Here is a 19,896-nt window from a genome sequence, read left to right as displayed (position 1 = left end):
CTTGGAAGAAAGAAGCACCACCGCCAGCTGACTCGCTCCACCGTCAGTACGCCGCCGGCGAGCAGGCCCGTGTACAGCGGACTCTTATCGAGCGGGACCGCGCTGGAGAGGATGGTGAAGTTGCCGTTGAAGAGACCGGCTGCGCCTGGACCTGCGATCAGCCAGCCGGTGATGAACACTGCGGACGAGGTGGCGAGGCCGCAGATCAGCGAGCCGAGCTCGAAGAGGAGCGAGAAGGTTAGGTATGGGTACTGTTGCTGCTGTCAGCTATCTGTGGATTATCTGCGATGGCGTGGCAGTTCACTTTCTTGCTGAAGCGTGTGTAGAGTTTCCCCGAGAGAGAGGCTGGAACGCTGCGCACTAGTGGTGTCTTGTCAGTCCTCTTCCTTCGACTTGGGTGGGTTGACGCTGAGAAGCGCACGCTGCTAGGTTGTACGCGCTAATGTACCAGCCTACGTCTGCCAGCGCGTTGAACTCGGTCGTGATTTGCAGGATCGCCTGGTAGGGTTGGCGGCTGACAAAGACTTCTAGAGTGCTGTTGACTTGCGGTCCCGAGGAGCTCACGAGGGTCAAGCTGCCGAGGACGATAGCTAGCCTGAGGCCTGTGAGATATTGTCGTTCTTGTGTATCATGGTCGCTGGGATTAACTTGATGGGAGGCTTCTTTGTACATGTCCTTCGAGTCCACGTCGCTTTTCTTTGGTTCTGACGGCATGAGTGGTGGTGGAGAAAGGACAACGAGACGAGCTGTGCGGTTCTACAGGCTTGTTTGTGAACGAGTCACACCACGTAGCTACGAGTACAACGGGAGCTAATTGACTTGATATTGTGCTCTGCTTGGAGATATACAGCATGTACCCGTACCACCTCGAATCCCGCTCCGAAACCCGGTCCAGTACGGACTCACAATCCGAAGGTGCCTGGGACGGTGAGCCAAAAGTCGTCTGAGAACTCCAATGAAGGTAAGTCAATAACCCCAAAGTCGATACCAGAGGCCAGCGAATCCAGATCAAGCGATGTAGTGTCTTGTTCCGTGGGAACTCTCCACCGGGGCGCGGTAGCTCGCATAGTGTCGGCCGCCTGCTTGAAGATGCTATCTTGGCCCGTCTCGAGTTTCAGGAGGTCATTCGTGTTTTCACAATGCTGGACCGCGCGTTCGAAGACAAGACTCGGGTCCATGGTTAACCGCGCCAGTGCAGTGTCCCACCCTCTGTTCTGCAGAGTAAGCAGACAGTAGGAGAGCTTGACGCAGTATCCGAACATGATCATCATGGGCGCAGTGATGCGATCTAGATCGAAAGCGAGGAAGTGCTCGGTGCAGGCCTTGCACGTTTGTAGCAGTCCCGTGAGGTATTCAATGCGCTTTAGGTCGTGGTCGCAATAGCGCATAAGTAGAGTTGTGGGCTGGAGCAAGGCCAGTTCGTAGATTGCAGCTTCAGCAGCATATATGTACGTGATCACTGAGCCTGCGATGTACGTTAGGAAGTAATCTTATCCGAGGTCTATGGGATTTACTGTGCTGCAACTGCTCGGAGGTGAGCGAATCCTTCGCTTGGTGGAGGGAACACTTTAGCGGCATGATCGAGAATGCAGGATGAACGGTGGAGTTCGGATCGTCCGAGACTTGCCGATAGACGTCTCCCGCCTCGAGGGCTACTTTTGACAAGCGAGCAAGAGCCACAAGAATGAGATCTCCTTCCACCTCGCTGTGCGCTGACAGAATACAACAAGCAGATTCCAGCTGCGAAGACCACCTCATCGCATCGTACTTCATAGTCGTGGAGATGCTGATGTTGTCAACCAAGATGATCCGTGCAAGACGTCTAGGATCTCTTACACTACGCTCAGTGCGAAGCAGGCAATATAAGCCCGTCGACCAGCGTTTGTCTGGGTGACAGTTTCTTCATTATCAACAAGATGAGGGGGGTTCGAGCCAGGACAGCGAGCTGAGTGAGGACCACGATCTAGCTTCAAGTCACTGATGAGCGGCCGGGCCAGGCCTATCATGGTCCCCAAGAACGGCTTGCCATGAGCAAAAGACAGAGACCTGGTAAGAAAGTCAGTACAACGACTGCAACAGAGAGCTAGATGATCTTACCATACTATGGAAATGAGCAAGCTCAAAAGTAGACGCAGACTTCGTTCCCCATCGACCATTATCTTCTGAGTGAGTAGCTCCCTGAGGTTTCTCCCAAGAGCAACCTGCTTGACAGCCACTTTTGTGGTCAATGTTTTGATCGCCAAACTGAGGATTGGCTTTTCCCGCTGTACCTCCGCTGCTGTCACGTCTGCGGGAACATTCATCAAGGGGAAACAAGGCAGGTGATGTTCACGAAAGACGAGAAGCTCTTCTTCCGTCAAGTGGAGATGTCGCGCATCCTCCAGCGCGTCGTCGCTAGGTGAGAGTTCGGACGAGACGGGTGTTGGCAACGTCTCCGCAGTCCGCCCATGATTTGAATTGGCGCGGCTTCGGAGTAAAGAGACAATATCATCGAGTTTCTCTTCGAGAGCCGAGTTCTTGGACGCCGGCGTGCGCCTCGAGCCTCTCGTACGCACCGTCGTGGAAGGCGTGCAGTTCTTCCCAAGCCGCTGACACCTGTGAGGTAGGTTAGCTAGCGATTTTTCGAAACCCACCAAGCTATGTATACGTCGTGAATGACTTCCAGCATCACCCACAAAGCAAGTCAATTCAACACCATCAACGAATCTGGTCGACTGCAACCAGCTCAACTCACCTCTCACAAGTCCCCGCATCGCGCACCACACACCGGCACTTCGCCTTTACGCAGTTCGTGCAAGCCTTACCATAAGGAGCAGAGCCTTGCCTGGCGTCGGCGGCTTCCATACTTCTGCGGTGGATGAAGACCGGTGGATTGTCAAGTGAGCAAAGGTGAGATTGCCGGGGCCGGAGAGCGACGAAACCCGAAACCCGGGGGCTGACAAAGCACGGCCGCTGGAGATCTAGTGTGCACCTGCATCTTCACTGGTGTGAGGAAGGGTGTGTTGATGTTTTTATAGGGTGCCGTATGTTGACACTGATGCTGCTGCGTCGGGGGTGAGGGTGAGGGTTTGGTGGTGGAGGCTTTGCTGAGAGGGAATAAAATCACGCTGTTCAAAAGGGCAAAGTCGATAATTGCGCAGTTCAAGATGCGTCCGCATTGAACAGAGAACAGCTTTGTTAACTCGGTACTTGAAAGTTGAACACGCGGGCCACGATATTTTTGAAGATTCCAAATGGTATAGACGGAGGCTTGACTGGAAAGAGCCATGAATCAGAACCCAGCTCTGATTGACAAGACTGATGACATTTTTTAGACCCATCACGATGTTTGTGTACGCTTGCTAATCGAGTTGTTTCTTACCATCCATCCAACTTGGTTCAATTCCCGAGCAAACGTCGGTATATGCATCCCACCTCTTCATTTCCGTCTCCTTGGCCTTGTCTTCCGCTCCACCCCACCCATCTGTCACGCCCTCGACAGTCCAGAACATAGTCCACTGTTCGCCAGGGAGATTCCACATACCTGTGCTCCTCTCCTGATACCACTTGTTCACGGGATTGCTAGTGCGGCTCCTCCACACGACACCTCGTGGGAAACAAGTCCGCACCAGTGCGGCCCAGACGATGTCGCTCACGCCGCCTGAGCCCTGCGAGCTCGTCAAAACGGCGAATTTGTCGAGATAGGGGACCCAATAGGGCGAGTCTGTATCCGTTGCTGTAGGACCGAATTCAGCAGAGGGGCCAGGGGTGCGAGACTGCAGCGTCGAAGGCGTTTCCCATGTACATATCGCGCCCCCTTCATAGTCGCCTGCAATGATTATGCCCGCGACGCGGCCGTGGATGCGGGCTAGGTAGTCTTTTGGATCGAGCTTGCGGCGGAATGAGTCATTTATCAGATCGATGAGTTTGGGGAGGTTGATGCGTGGGTCGTTGGCCAGGTCGATGCTGGGGTAGCCTGTGGAGGGTGGCTGCCACGGTCCGCAAACACGGGGGTCGGGAATCATGGTCAGAGGGATGCCTTTCTTGAGGAAGGTTGATGGGTTGGGAGCGCTTAGATCGTGAAGCCGGCTGGCCGGGGATGTTGGGAGGGAGGATGATACCATGGGCTTGTCCGTCAGGACGTTGTGGAGCAGCGGATTGGGGGATGGCTTTGGTCTACGACCGGACTCGTCTGGATCGGGGAGAGCTTCGGTAGCAGCCTCTGAAGGGGTGACGATGAGGCCTGACGATGATGGTGGAAGTAGCTTCAAGGCTCGCTCGACCACGACGAGGTTCTTTGTATGTCGGTCAGAAGGTAAGACGTCGCCTATGTGGTCTGTAGAAGGACTTGGCAGAGGAGCTATCCCGTCCTCAACGAACCGAGAGAAAGGGTTACCAGTGCCGAGCGATGTTGACGCCTTGTCGCTGCTGATGGCTTTTGCATCCAGGGACATGTTGGCTAGCTCTTCCTTGATGTCGCGATACTCTGCTTCGAGATTGACGAAGACATGAGCGCCGTCTACCCTGTTCTGGGAGGGAATGCCGCCCAGAGGATCCAAGATGATGATGCGGTCCAAGATGGGCCGTTCGTAGACGTCCTTGTGGCTGTGCGTGTTGCTCTCTATGCTGCTGGTGCCTCCTGCCAAGCCAGCAAACTCGCGGACCAGCGCCAGAACGACGTCGTCGGCCAGGACCGTGACCCTCTTCAGGTCCGTATCGTAGGCAAAAGGCGGTATGACGGGAATGACGCCGTCGTCGATGAGAGGGAAGAGGAGGTAGTTGTCCTGGACCTCGACATCGCCGCGCACATGTGCGGTGCTCAGCCTGTGTCCGGCCAAGCTGGCGTAGGTGAGCGCATGCTCGACCAGGAGGGCGCCCGGCTCGTGGTGCTTCTGCAAGGCGGCCACGACGCGTGTCGCCTGGGCTCGGATGGTCGTCTCGAGGGGTGGTCGTGCGTGGGCGGTGTCGCACGAGGCATCGTCGTCGCAGTCCAGCACGACGGCAGTGCTGAGGCCCAGCTGCGCCAGTTGGCTCAGGGTAGAGGCAAGAGCGCCCAGGGTAGCATCGTCGAGCGCTTGCGGCTGTCGCAGCTTCACCAGGGCCAGATGCAGCGGCTCCTCTGCGCTCTCCTTGAAGCGCTCCGCGAAGCTCTCCTCGGGCAGCTGTTCGCGCGTGAAGACAGAGGGCCCATACAGGTTGCCGAGGTTCACGCCGGTGAGGGCCGTGGCCGGGTCGACAGCCAACTTGGCCCTGGGAGCAACGTCTGCAGGCGTCTTCTTGGCGACGTCGAAGTGCTTGATGTAGTTTCGAGCGTCGCGCTTGGCGTCCGACTCCTTGAGGAGGCGCGTCAATTGATCGCGTTCCGCACGCTGCCGTTCTTTGGCGGAGCTCGATGCCCGGCGCATGTTCAGGGCGCCGAGACATGCCGTCGTGTGCAATCGCGCAGCAGACGTCTTTGCGGCGACGGTGCTCGTGCTATCGAGCCTGGGGAGCTGGCTGGCGATCAATGCCTGTGCAATGCAACACGGGAGGAGAGAGCGGGCTGTCAACCGCCCCGTCTCCGGCAGTGCTCACCTTCGTCGAAGCTCGCCCCAGGCCCCAGACCGGGGCTTTGCAAATGACCATTCTTCATGCTACCGTCCAGCTCCTGAACTCCGCGAGTACATTGAGAGACAGACAGGCGTGGATGCGCGATATTGCGGTGCGGGAAAAACCCGCATGTGCGTGTTGACCGCAGCCCGGAGCTATGACGGACTCCTTATCGATAAAAGCTCTGCGTCGTCGTCATCTCGGTCCTTGATTACGGTTTGCTCCGACATTCTGACAAAGCCGGACATGACTACATGAGCGTACGGATATAAATCTACACACCGCGGTACACAGGTGCTTGACATCTTGAGGCAGAGCACAGTTCGAAGCACCGCCAAACAAACCATTTCACTACAACGCCAATTCACTACAACCCCAATTCACTACAACACCGACATGGCTCCCCAACTAGCTTGGATCGGCCTCGGCAACATGGGGAGGGTGAGTCGCTGATCTTATCAGATGGAACCTTCCACCACCACAGACCTTACTCTTCGTGTCGTGCCGTTCCTACCTTTCGTCCAAGAGCGACATCACTGGAGCTGCTCAAGCCATGTAGTTCTGAACCTTTTTCGCTAGAAAGCGCGCACGCACACCACCACACAGCCATGACTCGCTGACACGTCCAGGGCATGTGCGCCAACCTCGTCTCCAAGGGAAACCTCGACAAGCCACTGATCCTCTACAACCGCACCCAGCAGCGCGCCGACGACCTAGCCGCCAAGATCGGCACGGACAAGACCAAGGTCGTCTCGACAGTCCAAGATGCCGTCGCGCCCAGCGACATCATCCTCATGTGTCTCGGCGACGACGCCGCCGTCACCGCCACCGTCGACACCATCCTGGAGGGTGATGTCACCGGCAAGACGATTGTAGACTGCAGCACCATCCACCCGGACACGACCAACGCGCTGGAGAAGCGCATCACGGCGGCGGGCGGCGAGTTCGTCGGGATGCCCGTCTTCGGCGCGCCCGCCATGGCCGACGCGGGGAGCCTGGTGTGCGTAGTCGCGGGGCGATCGGGGTCGGTGAAGAAACTAGCGCCCTACCGCGACGGGGTCATGGGGCGGGCGACCATCGACTTCAGCGACCAGCCGGCAGGGAACGCAACGCTGCTGAAGGTGATTGGCAACACCTTCATCCTGAACATGGTCAACCAGCTCTCCGAGGGCCATGTGCTGGCCGAGAAGTCCGGCCTGGGGGTCGACAACCTGCATGCTTTCATCTCGACCATGTTCTCCGGTCCGTTTGCTGCCTACTCCCAGCGCATGCTGGCTGGCGACTACTACAAGCGCGACGAGCCGCTGTTCCACATTGACCTGGCACGCAAAGATGCCCGCCACGCGAAAGCCCTCGCAGATGCGAGTGGCGCCAGCGTGAAGGGTCTGGATGTAGTGCGGGCGCGACTGGAAGGTGTGAAAGAATACTTGGGGGACAAGGGAGACATCCCGAGTGTGTATGGTGCGGTGCGGAAGGAGAGTGGATTAGCGTTTGAGAATGGGAAGTAGTGTGGTCCTTCTGTAGCTACAATGTGAAAGCATTCGCCCTCCCCATCCCCCTCAGTGTCTCTGCAACCTGCATCTCGACCTGTGCGAGTTTCAGTCCAAGGCCCTCCAAGTCTCCAGCATGACATTCGACCTGGTTCTCAACCACTGCGGATGCGGCAGCGCCCTGCACTCCAGCGGCTTCGAGTGATTGTTGACGTCGCTGTTTCCGCAGCTGCCGCGCCTTTGCGGCCCTGGGGCCAGGCATCACATGCGACCTCCACCCTGGCCGATTACCGCGTTCGAGTGCCGGATTCTTCAGGAAATACTGTCCAATATGACCATACAGCTTGCCTCGATTCTCCCTGGTGATATCGGACGCGATACTCGGGTTGGCGAGTGCGCTCGTGACGTTGTGAGCCCAGCTGTATCTCTTGGCGAGCCGTCTCCGGTTCAGAGTCTCGATTTCCTCGATGAGCTCGTCGCCCTCACCCTCGTCGAGGCGTGCGAGACGGCTGCCCTTGAATCTAAGACGGCTGTTTAGCGAGTAAGTACTTCGGACTGCTTCCAAGACTCACTCGTTGTATGCATCGCGCTGCTCGCGAAACGCAGGGCCCATGGCCTGGTCCCAAGCCTTCAAGAACATCTTGTCAACGGTGGTGTAGAGTCCAGCAGTCTCGCCGTAGTCGACCCGAAACTTCCGTTGCATGTACAATATCGAATCACGCGAAGGCTCCCCAAAGGATGTCCCAAGAGGTTCCTATTCCATGTGACAGATCACTTCTAACAGAGCAGCTCTCCTTCGAAAATCGCCGCCAAGGTCCCTGACAAAGGTGATGACATCGTTCATGAAGGCCATGGGAACCACCAGGTGCTGGAATACGGGTTCGCGGGAGAGCCATTGCTCTTCGTGTAGACAAGTCCATTCCACGCGAGAGCGAACAGACATGCTGGGGATCTTGTAGGGGCCTGAGCGTTGGAACCTCCCACTCATCTGATTGGACAATCTTATCGAAAGAGGCGGTAGCCGTTGAGGCTGCATGCTCGCAACAAGTGGTCCAGACGGTGTGGCTCGAGCTTCAGGCTCAGCGTCCGGTAGCAATGGTTGAACCTCACGCTCCCTGCGGTCTTGTGTGTTCTGAAGAGCGGAGACTGAGCTTGGTTCTGTAGACACTGGCTGGGCGGCCTCAGGAATGGACCTAATCGGGAGCTGAAGAGCAGCTGCGAGGGCGTCGGGAATATTGTTCCGTTGTTTGGAAAGCGACTGTTGAACAACTTGAGAAGTGGCAAGAGGTTCATGCGTCCCATGTGACCACTGCGGCGGCCGGAAGTGAGGCGCAACCTGCCCAGAGGCGGGTTGGACGGTCTGTACGGGAACAAACGAGGCGTCCTCTTCGGCCACTGATGGTTCGGAGGGTCGTTGAGCTGCCCCAGATGGCACAGCGCTCTGGCTCCCCCTCGCTGAATCCCTGCGAGTGTTTGATGTCTTCTGCGCATCTGAAATGCTAACGCTAGAAGAAAGACGACGCTAGAGTCTATGACTGGCAGTGGTGTCGGATAGACGGGTGTATGGGTGCATGTCAGGATCCGGCTGCGGTTGAGCGTCGACTGGGTGCGACATGGCAGCGTGTCGAGCTTTGTCAAAGCGTGGAGGTAGTCAAGAATGATGGGCAATAGCGATAGAGACCCCGAATGATGTGGAACGATTGACCCATGGGTTGTTGAAGCGTGCATGCAGCGTCGTCAAGGCTGCTTGTGACAGTGAGGTGGCGTCGTTGCCGAGCTGCTCTGAGGTTTCCTATCTTGTCAGCTTGAGCCAAAGCATAGGAACCACATCTTTACAGGCAAGGCAAGTTCAAGGCATGTCTCTCGAGACACAGACATCAGTTGGCTATGGCTTCCAACGAGCCGTGACCTGAGTTTAAATTCGGATGAGTTTCTCTCTTACTCGACGAGAGGGGTCTATCTGGTCCCAAGGGACCGCCCAAGTCCGAACTATGACGCCGTCGAGAGCTTCCGTTTCCTCGATGTACCTCATGAGTCCGAGACGAAGCAAGAGACGAAGAACAGCGCTAGGCAGTCGTAGCCTCAAGTTTCGTGTCGGTTCACTGTAAAGCTCTGTACCCATGTCGAATCATGAGGAGTTACCGCTCGTGTTTTGCGGAAGGTATGCTTGCAAACATGTTGTGGATGCGGTGACCTGTGTGATGGAGAACGTTTTGTATGGTAGCGATTTAAAGGGACCTGAGGAATAAAAAGCTATGACACTGCGAAGGGACTGTGGTCGTATGTAGATACGGTCGTCAAGCAGCGGGACCTAGCAGCTAGCGCTGAGGGGAGACGGCAGAGGCGCAAGGAGGGATCGCGTTCACCGTCATGATACAAAAACCTCTTCACTCTGATACGCGCAACCAAAACAACGAGCAAGCATACTGATTCTCGTTGAGTGTTCAGGGCCCGAGATTTGAGCTCAGAGTGGTTTTGCATGCTCATCTCAGGACCCCTGTGATGCTTACATCACGCCAGCGTGACCTCGGTCTCCACTTCCCCGACATAGGCACCTCACTCGGCGTCCCACGAAAACGCTATGCCACCAACGGCGCCAAAGCTGGTGATCCCCACGATTTCTACCCCAGCGTCTACCCCGGTCTTGGCCTAGCCAAGGCTTGGGCTGCCACTGCCGCGGGGACATTCAGCCTGTAGAAGACACGGCAATGGGATGACAGGGATGCTGACCTGGCTGGCATGCACATGGCTCGTTGAGGAGTGACGCCAAACGTCTTGGGATGCGGAGGTACTTGAGGGGGAGACGGCGCACTCTTCTTCGCTCGAGCCTTGTTGTCAGTCCCAAGCGAGCCCTTTATTGCAGCCTTTGTGTGGAAACTACAATCTGTTCGAAGCATCAAGCCATTGCTATCTAGGAGAACGCTTCGAGGACCGGTACCATGGGGTTCTTCAAGAGACCTACCCTGCGCACTCGCGATGACCAGCGCACAAGTGCTGCCGAGCTTACGTTGCGTGCGTCTATCTATCCACTTTGTTTGGTTACCGTTCTATTCTTCCTCTGGGTGAGTGAGCCGCTACCAGTGAGCACGATGGTGTTTGACCGTTGTCCAGGGCTTCTCATACGGTCTTATTGATACGTTGAACAAGCATTTCCAGGTGCAACTCGGAATCACTCGCGCCCGTTCTTCTGGACTGCAAGCCGCTTACTTTGGAGCGTATCCGCTCGCTTCACTGGGCCACGCCAACTGGCTGCTTAGGCACTGGGGCTACAAGGCAGTTTTCATCTGGGGTCTCTTCCTGTATGGCACCGGCGCACTGTTGGCCTGGCCATGCCTCGTGTACCGTTCGTTTGGCGGGTTTTGCGCAGCGACCTTTGTGATCGGTAACGGGCTGGGCTCGCTCGAGACGGCTGCAAACCCGTACCGTCCGTAACCACTTACTCATGTTCGTTTGGCTAGGTAGGGCTGACCAGTCCAACAGTCGCTGTGTGCGGTCCGCCCAAATACTCTGAAATGCGCATAAACATCGCACAAGCTTTCAACGGTATCGGAACTGTCGTCGCACCTGTACTGGGGTCTTATGTCTTCTTCAACAACGTCGGCGAAGATGCAGATGCGCTGAAGAGCGTGCAATGGGTGTACCTGGCGATCGCATGCTTTGTCTACCTGCTGGCAGTGGTTTTCTATTTTTCGCCCGTAGGTTGCAGAGGCAGAAGCACGCCCAGCCCACTGCTGACGATGGATCAGATTCCTGAGATTACAGACGCGGACATGGCGTTCCAAGCGTCGGTCACGCATGCTGGCACCGATGTCAAGCCCTTCCGCCAGCAGTACCGTCTCTTCCACGCGACGTTTGCACAGTTCTGCTACACCGGAGCCCAGGTTGGCATTGCAGGAGCATTCATCAACTACGTGACTGAGTCCCGTGTTGTGGGCGTTGGTCCTGATGGGCCCATAGCCACGAGCAATGCCGATGCTGCGCGTTTCCTGGCCGGCGCCCAAGGCACCTTTACCCTCGGCCGGTTTGTTGGGTCTGCGATTATGAAATTCGTCAAGCCACGCTGGGTGTTTTTTGTATTCATGACAGCTTGCATGTGAGTGAGCATGGCGAATCGTCCTTGACTGTCACTGGGCTAACCCACGACAGCGTGTTCCTGATACCGGCGATTACGGAACGTGGCAACACGGGCATGAGCATGCTCTTCATTGTCTTGTTCTTCGAGTCGATCATCTTCCCGACCATTGTGGCGCTGAGCATGCGAGGGCTGGGAAAGCACTCGAAGCGTGGGTCCGGCTTCATTGTGGCTGGCGTGTCTGGCGGTGCCGTGGTGCCTCCGCTCTTGTTCGTGGCCGCCGACTCTCGAGGGAGAACCAACCTCGCTACAGGTTACGCACCGACTGCGTTTGCCATGGTAGTTCCCTTTGTATTTTTCGTGGCTGCATGGACGTACCCAATCTGTGTCAACTTGGTGCCTGCGTACAGGAACGTGGCCGACAGCTTCCATGAGACGGAAATCGGCATCGTCAGCAGACGTGCTGACGATGTGGAGGTGCAGCACGGGTACGGCGCCAAGGATGGCTCGCCGCTGCAGACGGAGGCAGTGGACGAGGAGAAGAAGACGTATTGACGGGACAGCGGGCAGGGCTGTGGGGATCTGCTGGGTAGACGGTAGCATGAAGTGGCAGATTGTGTTCGCCTCCCCCACAAATTGCGGTTTTCCGGTAGCACAGGGCTCGGTAGCGTCCGTGGTGCCATGACATGATGCCGTGATTCCCGTGGAGCGCAAGGCGCGTTCCTGAGGATCGGCGCTGGACCATGGGACCGTGGGTGTCCGCGCGCATTCGAGCCATTCGAGCCAGGTCCAGGTCCAGAATCCAGATGCCGAACGAGCCGCTAGCCTGGACGGTGGGTGGCCTGTTGTTCCCCGCCTGGCTCGTTGTGGCGGTGGTGCGAGGGGCAGGCGCAGGTGCACTGGTGCAGGCGCAGGCGCAGATGCAGACGGCGGCAGCTCGCAGCTCGCAGCTGGCAGCTCACGTCTCCCACCTCGGCGTGGAGCCCTCTCTCTCTGCGTGCCCGACCCCCAAGCCCCAAGACGATGCGCAGTGTGTCTCGCGATTCCTGCCGCGCCGCCCCGCCGCCCTAGAGAACGCCGTCGAGCAATGCGGCGGTCATGGACAAGAAGGCCCTCTTGTTTCCGTGGTAGGTGCCCAGTGTGCAGTGTGCAGTGTGCAGTGTGCAGTGCGACACGAGGACGACGACGAGGACGATGACGACGACGACGACGACGACGATGATGAAGACAACGACGACGACGATGATGAAGACAACGACGACGACGATGATGAAGACAACGACGACGACGATGATGAAGACAACGACGACGACGATGATGAAGACAACGACGACGACGATGATGAAGACAACGACGACGACGATGATGAAGACAACGACGACGACGATGATGAAGACAACGACGACGACGATGATGAAGACAACGACGACGACGATGATGAAGACAACGACGACGACGATGATGAAGACAACGACGACGACGATGATGAAGACAACGACGACGACGATGATGAAGACAACGACGACGACGATGATGAAGACAACGACGACGACGATGATGAAGACAACGACGACGACGATGATGAAGACAACGACGACGACGATGAATGCTGACGAGCTCCCACAGTGGCCTCGTACTAGCAAGCAGCTACCTGTCGACTGCGACACCCATCGAGTACTCGTTCGCCCTCGACAAGCCCCTGCACACGGCCTGCATCGTGTTGCTGCTCACCGGCCTGCTGCTCGTCGCCCTCGACGCCTGGCCTCGCCGACCGCACCAGCCACAGCTGCCCGCGCGATACGTCGCGATACCGCTCAGCGACGCCCATGTTCGTCTTGGTGCCCACGCCCACGCCCACGCCCGCGCCTCACCGCACGCCGAGCAACACTGGACCGAGGCAGGCCTGGTCGCTCGCCGCAACGCTTCGCGCCTCCAGGCAGTCGGCGCCCTCCTCACCGTCCTCCTGTTCGCAATATGCAGCCGCATCGGCGTCTTCTACCTCGTGCTCAAGGACGTCGAGTGCAGCGCCCCTTCAACGCTCGTGCGTGCTGTCATCATGCCACCTGCCCCCGTGCTGACCCTTCCTCCAGGCCTTCCTCCCGCTCGTGCTCGCCCTCTGCCACACCGTCCGCCATCCCCACAAACGCCACTACCCCGCCTGGAGCCCTGACGCACGCCCAAAGACGCCGCTCGAACCCATCGTCAGCTTCACCCATGCCCACTCGACCCGCTACATCCTCCCTTCCCTCCTGCTATCCATCAGCGCCTTCCTCGTCCTGATCAAGACCAGCGCTTTGCCCTCCACCTACATCTGCCCCGTCTCAAACTCAACAGCCGCCCTCGTGCCCACACTGCAGTTGCTCGGCTTCGCTCTAGACACAGCCATCGTCCAGCTCCTATACCGTCTGGTGCACGATGGCCTCTCGCCCGTAGACGACCGCACCATCCGGCTTCGAGATGGCACCTCGAACAACCAGCTCGTTGGCTTGACCTTTGTTGTACGTGGCACACCTGCTGCACCACCACCACCATAGCAACCCCGCTAACCACCCACAGGCTTCTTCCTCCGTTCTCCTTGTCGCTGGCGTTGCCGTCTACGCTGCCGTGCCCGAGCACCGCGAATGGATGCTCTCATTTTCTCCCGAGTATTGCCTCGCCTTGTTGCGATTGTCGTTAATGATACCCTTTATGACGTGGGCCTTTTTAAAATCCGTAGGTCAAGACAAGCCCTCCCGACTGACCATATACGCTGACCCAACAGGCACGACTGTACGGCGTTATGAGCGCGGTCCTCACTGTTGCATTTTCCTCTGCATATATCGGCCTTCTTCGAGCACTAGGGACCGGCGCGTCCCACGCCTTCCCACCAAAGTCTACCGTGGGCCTTGTGCTGTGTCTCGCCCTGCTCACCATCGCTCTTGTTCTCCACCTGCTCACTGATACCAACATCGAGTCTCGCATACGCTCCACCGTGCCCGTCCGCCTGGGCAGGAACCAGTCGGCCTCGTTGGTTCTCCTCCTCGTTTGCTTCTCCCTCGGCCTCGTTGTCTATCGTCGCCAAGATCCCATCCTCGAGCACCCCATCACCCACCTGATCAAGCTAGCAACCATACAGCACGACCAATGGGCCTCGCAAGCCCACCGCAGCCAGTCTCTTGCGCAAGCCGTCGTACACTATCAGCAACGCTACAACCGAGATCCACCCCCCTACTTCGACAAGTGGTACCAGTTCGCCGTCACACGGAATGCCATCGTAATCGACGACTACGACAACATTGAAGAGGACTTGGCCCTCTTCTCATCATTCACTCCGGACGATCTGCGCTTGCGCACAGCAACCGTCTTGGCTACGCACCAAGGCGTCGGAGGTGTGCGTGTTCGCGATGGTTCGGCAGATGCGCTAGGCGGGGTGCCCGAGGAATCCAAATTCGTCATCGACGGCGCAACCAGATTGATAAAGCAATTTGCCGAGTTCCTTCCTGACATGGATCTCGTCTTCAACCTCGACACGGAAGCTCGTGTGGCTGTCCCCTTTGATCGACTTCAGGAGGCCCTGAAGCACCCGCAACCGTATCCAACACCCGAACCATCTCGAGCACGACTCGACTTCAGCACTGACCGCGCAGACGAATGGCCCAACATCGACAATATACGCACAGACCCCCGCTTCTTCGAAGCCGTCCCTCGCAGGCCTTCCTTCCAAACGTACGGGTCTGTGGCTTGTTCGCCCGAATCTCGCGCGCGCAACGAACGTCACTGGAACACCAAGACATTCTGTTCGACTTGCGCCATACCTCATTCCATGGGTGCTTTCCTGTCCAACTGGAGCATGGCTGCTGACGTATGCCACCAACCCGACATTGCCAGTCTTCATGGCGTGTACCTCAGTCCATCCAACCTGTCAGGAACTCATGGCATCGTGCCCATCTTCAGCCAGACTCGCGCAGCTGGGTATATCGACATACGGTATCCTTCCCTACGGAACTACCTCGGGGAGTCCAAGTACGACTTCGACGAGAAGTACCCCGATCCACCTTTCCAGCAGAAGGAGGACGTCTTGTTCTGGCGTGGTCCTACCGAAGAAGGCACTAGCATGACTGGCACCTGGAAGGGCATGTTACGTCAACGGCTGGTGCATCACCTGAATTTCAACACAACTTCACGGCTGCCGATGTTGCTTCCAAAAGGCGATCATAGCGACAATCTCGAGTATATCATGAAGCGCAGATCTGACGTCAAGCGGCTGCTGGAGACCAAAGTCGATGCCCAGTTCACAGAGCTTAGTCACTGTGCAGGACGTGATTGCACCGACCAGTCTCGCGAGTTCAAGATTGCAGAATCCGTTGATCTCAGACAACACTGGCGCTACAGATATCTGTTCGACACCGACAGCGCCGGCTCCTCTAGTAACTTCCTTCCCTTCCTGCAATCAAACTCTGTCGTTCTGAAAACTGGCATCTTCCGCGAATGGTACGACGGTCGCCTCGTCGCCTGGAAACACTTTGTGCCCGTTGATGTGCGTCTGCACGATCTCTTCTCTATCCTCGCCTACTTTGGTGGATACGGTGTTGAAGAGAGGAACAAGCGCATGATGGAGGGTCGCACCAAGGAGGCTGAAGCTATAGCGAGGCAAGGCAAGGTCTGGACTGAGAAGGTGCTCAGGAAAGAGGATATGGAAGTCTACATGTTCAGGCTGCTGCTCGAGTGGGGGAGACTGACGGACGACAAGAGGACGACGATTGGGTTTCGAATGGGGAAAGGCAGTGGGGAGCGGTAGGGAAGCGGGTGGGGGGTGTTTCAGCACAACATTGCGCGGCGTTGGGGAAAAGGGAACATCATCACCATCTCCTCTTTTTGCAAATGGCCGATTTACACTAGCGCCATCCTCCGAAGAAGGCATTCCAAGTGTTCTTTCCCTCCCACGCGCTGTTCTTTCGTGCACTTCCCGGAAACGTTGGATTTCGTCATGACTGAAAGTCCAAACACTCAAACTACAGTCACCGTTTTCTCTACCCTTGTTGCAGAACAAGCGATGAGAAACATGGACGTCAGAGAACGATCATGGGGACACTTCAATACGATAATCGACTTTGTCTTTGAAGATGATCTCAGGGGCGCGAACTGGAAGTGGGGTGTTGAGGGCGCCAGGTCACTCGTCGCTTAAGAATGATTCGCCAAAATCTACATTCCCAATCGACCTGAACAATGGCTTAACATCTATAGAGTAGGAAGTAAGTTTAACAAGGTATCAGGGTACACCAGGTCCTAATGGCTAGCCGTCCTTTCTCTAAACAATTCCAGTTTCGGGTTGTCCGAGTTTCTAGAGGAATTCCTCTTCTCGCAAGGCTTGTACCGTAGGGATCGCGAATGCTAGGTTGCGGGCATGCAGATCTGAGGACGATTAGCAGAGACGAAATAAATGCTGACATCACCATATACCTGCATGTGCGATTCTCTGCTCGTGAAGGAAGCTCAAACTAAGCAGAGCCTGTTTTGCAGTGGTTTTCGCGAGCGTTTTGAGAAGCCTTTTGATGCTGGAAGGCGCGTTGAGGATATTGGCCACGCTTGGCCCTAACAATTCCAACACAAGGCATTTATAAGTTCTATTTAGACTATTAATCTAGAAGGAATCTTGCATTGTTATTAGATGTTAGTAACCAGGTTGGTCTAAGTGTGTCGCCGCTATTGTACGCAAGACGGTAGTCTCTAAATTCTGATAGTTTGGCTTGGAAACTGCAATTTTTACAGCAACGTAGGTTTGATTTCTAGTAGCATGTCAGCACTGATCATGTCAATTTATTGCAGAAAACGAGATCTGGTATCGCGCGCAGCCCAACTTGTGTAGAACCTTGCACCTGCCATTACTCAAACAGTCCCCCAAGTGAACAGGATAACATCCACCCCTGTGATAGCGGTGCAGAGGTTCAGTATCGATGTCACAGATATGTGTAGACCGTTCCATCGGCAGATCGAGCTGAGAGGGTCGTGCAAGCATAGAAGAAAATAAACGGGGAGACGCGAGTGCTAACAAAGACAACTTGCATACCAGCGCCTTCTGAACTGATATGCTGCGAGGTCGAGCGATTATCCTGTCACACTCATGTTTTCGCCCTTACAAGGAAGTCAAACTGTAAGAGATGTTTAATTACTGCAAAGCGAGTGGCGAGAAGACCGGAACCTTGAGATGTGACGACCAGATGATTATTAAGGAATACAATCGACTCACAGTTCCGGCAGGAGTACGGTTCGATAGACTGCGACGAAGTGTCATGATAACGCGCAACATCAAATCGATGATCGTGCTTCTTCTGCCCTTCCTTGTCTTTGCGTTCATCTTCTCTACAGCTATCATGCTCGCTGGTCAAGGCCTGTATAACCACAGCCTCTGCTTCTCGGCAACATGGATTTACTTGACCCTGTACATTGCTTGCAAGGGCAAAACTTGAGTTTGACCAATCTGTCAACAGACATAGTTATATAACCGGGAAATAGCTACATCTTCCTAGTTGAGCGTGTTCACGTCGTACGCGCTCCGTCTGTTCGCCGACGTCGCGACTGGCTGAATTGGGCATGCATGGTCATGGTCATTGCATCGTTCCTTGGAGTTGCAATCGATGCCCACCTCCGGCCCATCATTCAGGTGCAAGCTGATGGACGCTGTCATATGGGAATTCCTGGCGGAGTCTCAATTCCTTTCATGGCTGTCGATATCGGTGTTGACGCCGCGCTGACTGGCGTCTTTCTCTACCTGCTTCGACCTGTCGTCAAGCCTCACGGACTGAGCGCCATCTCCGGTGTGTTTGGAATGAACAACGCAAAGGACCCGCATACCTCGTAAGTAGGAAGGAAACCACAGTGCAGCGTAACATCAGAGTTCTGCTGTGGAAGAGCCTCATAGGAAGCATGCTCATCATGCTGCCAACAATTGCCAACATGGTCCAGTTTCACGCTACGGGGGGTCGCGAATTGGCACTGGTATGCCTGGCATTGTGTGTTGCGGACGTCAGTTGGGACGCTATTGTCATTCATTGGCTCACTTTCGGGTCTGTGGAGGCTGAGAAAGAGCTCACTCGCTCAACACAGGAGTCTATGCGCGCACCAACACCATTGTCCTTACGGCCGAAAGAGTCTCAAGAGGCTATGAATTCTCAGCTAGGTGAGTGGAGGGTTGCTACGGCGGATGACCAGCATGAAACGAAAGACACAGTCACCATGGCGAGCATGTCTTGAGACGGATTGGTTGTAATAAGATACCCTTTGTAATTTATGGACATGATTATCGTTTGAAGGCTGATATAGGACAAACAATCCGTTTATAGTCATGTAGATAATCTCATTGTATACCGGAGATTGACTCCTTGAATTATCGACAGGCCATTGCTTACGGATGCTGTCGACGACCCAACTCTACTTGTGTAATTTTGAACAGCCGCCAAATGCAAGCTCTTGTACTATCATAACATTTGGTCCTAAACCGTTTCGTGCTGTATGTGACTATTATGCATTTCCATCGTATACATATCGCTTTCCGCCATCCTCTGGTGATACAGGCCCGTAACCTGCGCTGGATGGATCCAGTTGAACAGGCACATGACAATCAGCATCAGGAGAGCATCAAAAATGTACAGATGGACTTCATGCCGCAGGATATACCCGTTGTTTCCTTGCAAGTACTCCACCACACGGAATACGCTCCTGATCATGATCAAGGCAGATGCGACGTATAACACGTACATGTGGCGTTTCCAGGGTAAATTGTAAACACTGAGGGCTGGATGTCGCGTATCTCCATAACTTGTGGGTGAGTTCGAAGAGTGGCGGTGTAAATCGCGCTTGGAGGAGTGCTCATGACCGGACTCGTCTGTGCATCTAGATGCCGCTCCAGCATTGGCTTTGGCGAAACGGTAGTGAAAGAGCCCTGCGACGACGATGAAAAACCCAAAGAAAGTGAGCTGAAGGAACAGGCCCACGACGATGATCTTCTCTCCGGCGTGCAGCAGTGCCAGAGAACCAGCCGCTTGGATACCACCTCCTCCCGCCTGAACCAGGAAGCTGATTACATCGCCAGCCACAAAAATCTTCGTGAGCCACTTTTGATGGATCAGAGAGTATTGTTCGCCATCGACCATAAGTATGATACGCCCGAGCACAATGTAGATGGACGCAGCAAAGAGGGCGGGGGCAATCAGCAGGAGCAGCGACTGCATGATGAATGGGCCTAGAGCCCAGAGGTCGTTGGTAGAGAGAATTCTTCCGACGTAACCCAAGATTTCAACTGAATCGTAGAGTCAGCATTGACGTGCGAGATGTTGCAGGAAACATACATATGCCACCGACAACCAGAGGTATGAAATACCTGGTCTTTCTCTTGCATAACTGGAAGGTATGCAAGAGGGTTGTTAGGGAAAAGGCAACAACAAAGATGATTGCTGCAGTCCGTGAAGGGTGATAGCGGTAAGGAACCCAAACGGCAGGGTCGTCTAGAGAAGGTCGGTACTGCTCTGACATGTTGATCAGATTCGAAACTGTGATCAGGAGCGGGACGGTGCTTCTGGAGAATCAGTGTGAACATGAATTAAATAGGTCTCCAGTTCTTATCAGGCTTCCAATTCTTGGCGCAAAACAGAAACACATGATGTCTACCGCAATTCAAACATGAGAGATCTGAATTCGACCTTGCTTGTGTACGAAATACGCTGTAAAAGTGGGGCGTGATCGTTTGGTTCGGATTGGTCGAGGCCAACTCGAGACCAGGGCTTTAGTGTA

At 55.4% G+C, this 19,896-nt stretch overlaps 10 protein-coding genes across 12 annotated transcripts, besides 3 other annotated features; 4 read left to right on the top strand and 6 right to left on the bottom strand.

Moving 5' to 3' along the window:
- Positions 1-360: 360 nt before the first annotated feature.
- Positions 361-714, bottom strand: EKO05_0011084 (uncharacterized protein; the record flags this gene model as incomplete). The annotated part of the gene is made up of 1 exon (XM_059637910.1): positions 361-714. One exon carries the CDS (start codon positions 712-714, stop codon positions 361-363), a length of 354 nt encoding a protein of 117 aa, XP_059493893.1.
- A 188-nt stretch (positions 715-902) lies between these two features.
- EKO05_0011083 (uncharacterized protein) lies at positions 903-2,844 on the bottom strand (the record flags this gene model as incomplete). 2 transcript variants are annotated; one of them, XM_038943747.2, is made up of 5 exons in its annotated part: positions 903-1,465; positions 1,515-1,786; positions 1,837-2,046; positions 2,098-2,595; positions 2,735-2,844. In XM_038943747.2, 5 exons carry the CDS (start codon positions 2,842-2,844, stop codon positions 903-905), a joined length of 1,653 nt encoding a protein of 550 aa, XP_038793336.2. The 2 variants fall into 2 exon arrangements, with proteins under 2 accessions (XP_038793336.2, XP_059493892.1); XM_059637909.1 differs by having other exon boundaries at positions 903-1,786.
- Positions 2,845-3,341: 497 nt separating this feature from the next.
- EKO05_0011082 (Amino-acid N-acetyltransferase) lies at positions 3,342-5,604 on the bottom strand (the record flags this gene model as incomplete). Its single annotated transcript, XM_038947394.2, has 2 exons — positions 3,342-5,471; positions 5,554-5,604. The coding sequence occupies 2 exons, from the start codon at positions 5,602-5,604 to the stop codon at positions 3,342-3,344; spliced, it is 2,181 nt and encodes a 726-aa protein (XP_038793335.2).
- A 360-nt stretch (positions 5,605-5,964) lies between these two features.
- On the top strand, positions 5,965-7,076 carry EKO05_0011081 (uncharacterized protein; the record flags this gene model as incomplete). Its single annotated transcript, XM_038943871.1, has 2 exons — positions 5,965-6,009; positions 6,198-7,076. The coding sequence occupies 2 exons, from the start codon at positions 5,965-5,967 to the stop codon at positions 7,074-7,076; spliced, it is 924 nt and encodes a 307-aa protein (XP_038793334.1).
- Positions 7,077-7,092: 16 nt separating this feature from the next.
- On the bottom strand, positions 7,093-7,761 carry EKO05_0011080 (uncharacterized protein; the record flags this gene model as incomplete). The annotated part of the gene is made up of 2 exons (XM_059637908.1): positions 7,093-7,579; positions 7,631-7,761. 2 exons carry the CDS (start codon positions 7,759-7,761, stop codon positions 7,093-7,095), a joined length of 618 nt encoding a protein of 205 aa, XP_059493891.1.
- Positions 7,762-7,812: 51 nt separating this feature from the next.
- On the bottom strand, positions 7,813-8,673 carry EKO05_0011079 (uncharacterized protein; the record flags this gene model as incomplete). The annotated part of the gene is made up of 2 exons (XM_038943805.2): positions 7,813-8,549; positions 8,595-8,673. 2 exons carry the CDS (start codon positions 8,671-8,673, stop codon positions 7,813-7,815), a joined length of 816 nt encoding a protein of 271 aa, XP_038793333.2.
- An 887-nt stretch (positions 8,674-9,560) lies between these two features.
- Positions 9,561-9,755, top strand: EKO05_0011078 (uncharacterized protein; the record flags this gene model as incomplete). The annotated part of the gene is made up of 1 exon (XM_059637907.1): positions 9,561-9,755. One exon carries the CDS (start codon positions 9,561-9,563, stop codon positions 9,753-9,755), a length of 195 nt encoding a protein of 64 aa, XP_059493890.1.
- A 242-nt stretch (positions 9,756-9,997) lies between these two features.
- Positions 9,998-11,685, top strand: EKO05_0011077 (uncharacterized protein; the record flags this gene model as incomplete). Its single annotated transcript, XM_038943899.1, has 5 exons — positions 9,998-10,120; positions 10,170-10,482; positions 10,539-10,753; positions 10,805-11,151; positions 11,205-11,685. 5 exons carry the CDS (start codon positions 9,998-10,000, stop codon positions 11,683-11,685), a joined length of 1,479 nt encoding a protein of 492 aa, XP_038793332.1.
- Positions 11,686-11,998: 313 nt separating this feature from the next.
- Positions 11,999-12,059: a tandem repeat.
- Positions 12,060-12,228: 169 nt separating this feature from the next.
- Positions 12,229-15,907, top strand: EKO05_0011076 (uncharacterized protein; the record flags this gene model as incomplete). 2 transcript variants are annotated; one of them, XM_059637906.1, is made up of 5 exons in its annotated part: positions 12,229-12,257; positions 12,757-13,171; positions 13,221-13,628; positions 13,687-13,842; positions 13,892-15,907. In XM_059637906.1, 5 exons carry the CDS (start codon positions 12,229-12,231, stop codon positions 15,905-15,907), a joined length of 3,024 nt encoding a protein of 1,007 aa, XP_059493889.1. The 2 variants fall into 2 exon arrangements, with proteins under 2 accessions (XP_059493889.1, XP_038793330.2); XM_038943734.2 differs by having other exon boundaries at positions 12,229-13,171.
- Positions 12,267-12,299: a tandem repeat.
- Positions 12,971-13,009: a tandem repeat.
- Positions 15,908-18,599: 2,692 nt separating the features above from the next.
- EKO05_0011075 (uncharacterized protein) lies at positions 18,600-19,638 on the bottom strand (the record flags this gene model as incomplete). The annotated part of the gene is made up of 2 exons (XM_038943703.1): positions 18,600-19,405; positions 19,455-19,638. The coding sequence occupies 2 exons, from the start codon at positions 19,636-19,638 to the stop codon at positions 18,600-18,602; spliced, it is 990 nt and encodes a 329-aa protein (XP_038793328.1).
- Positions 19,639-19,896: the final 258 nt, after the last annotated feature.

This window comes from Ascochyta rabiei, chromosome 21 (genome assembly GCF_004011695.2).
Source record: "Ascochyta rabiei chromosome 21, complete sequence".
In the NCBI taxonomy this organism is placed as follows: Eukaryota; Fungi; Ascomycota; class Dothideomycetes; order Pleosporales; family Didymellaceae; genus Ascochyta; species Ascochyta rabiei.
The sequence above is the reverse complement of the archived record's forward strand: the minus strand, read 5'-3'. Positions and strand labels throughout refer to the sequence as shown.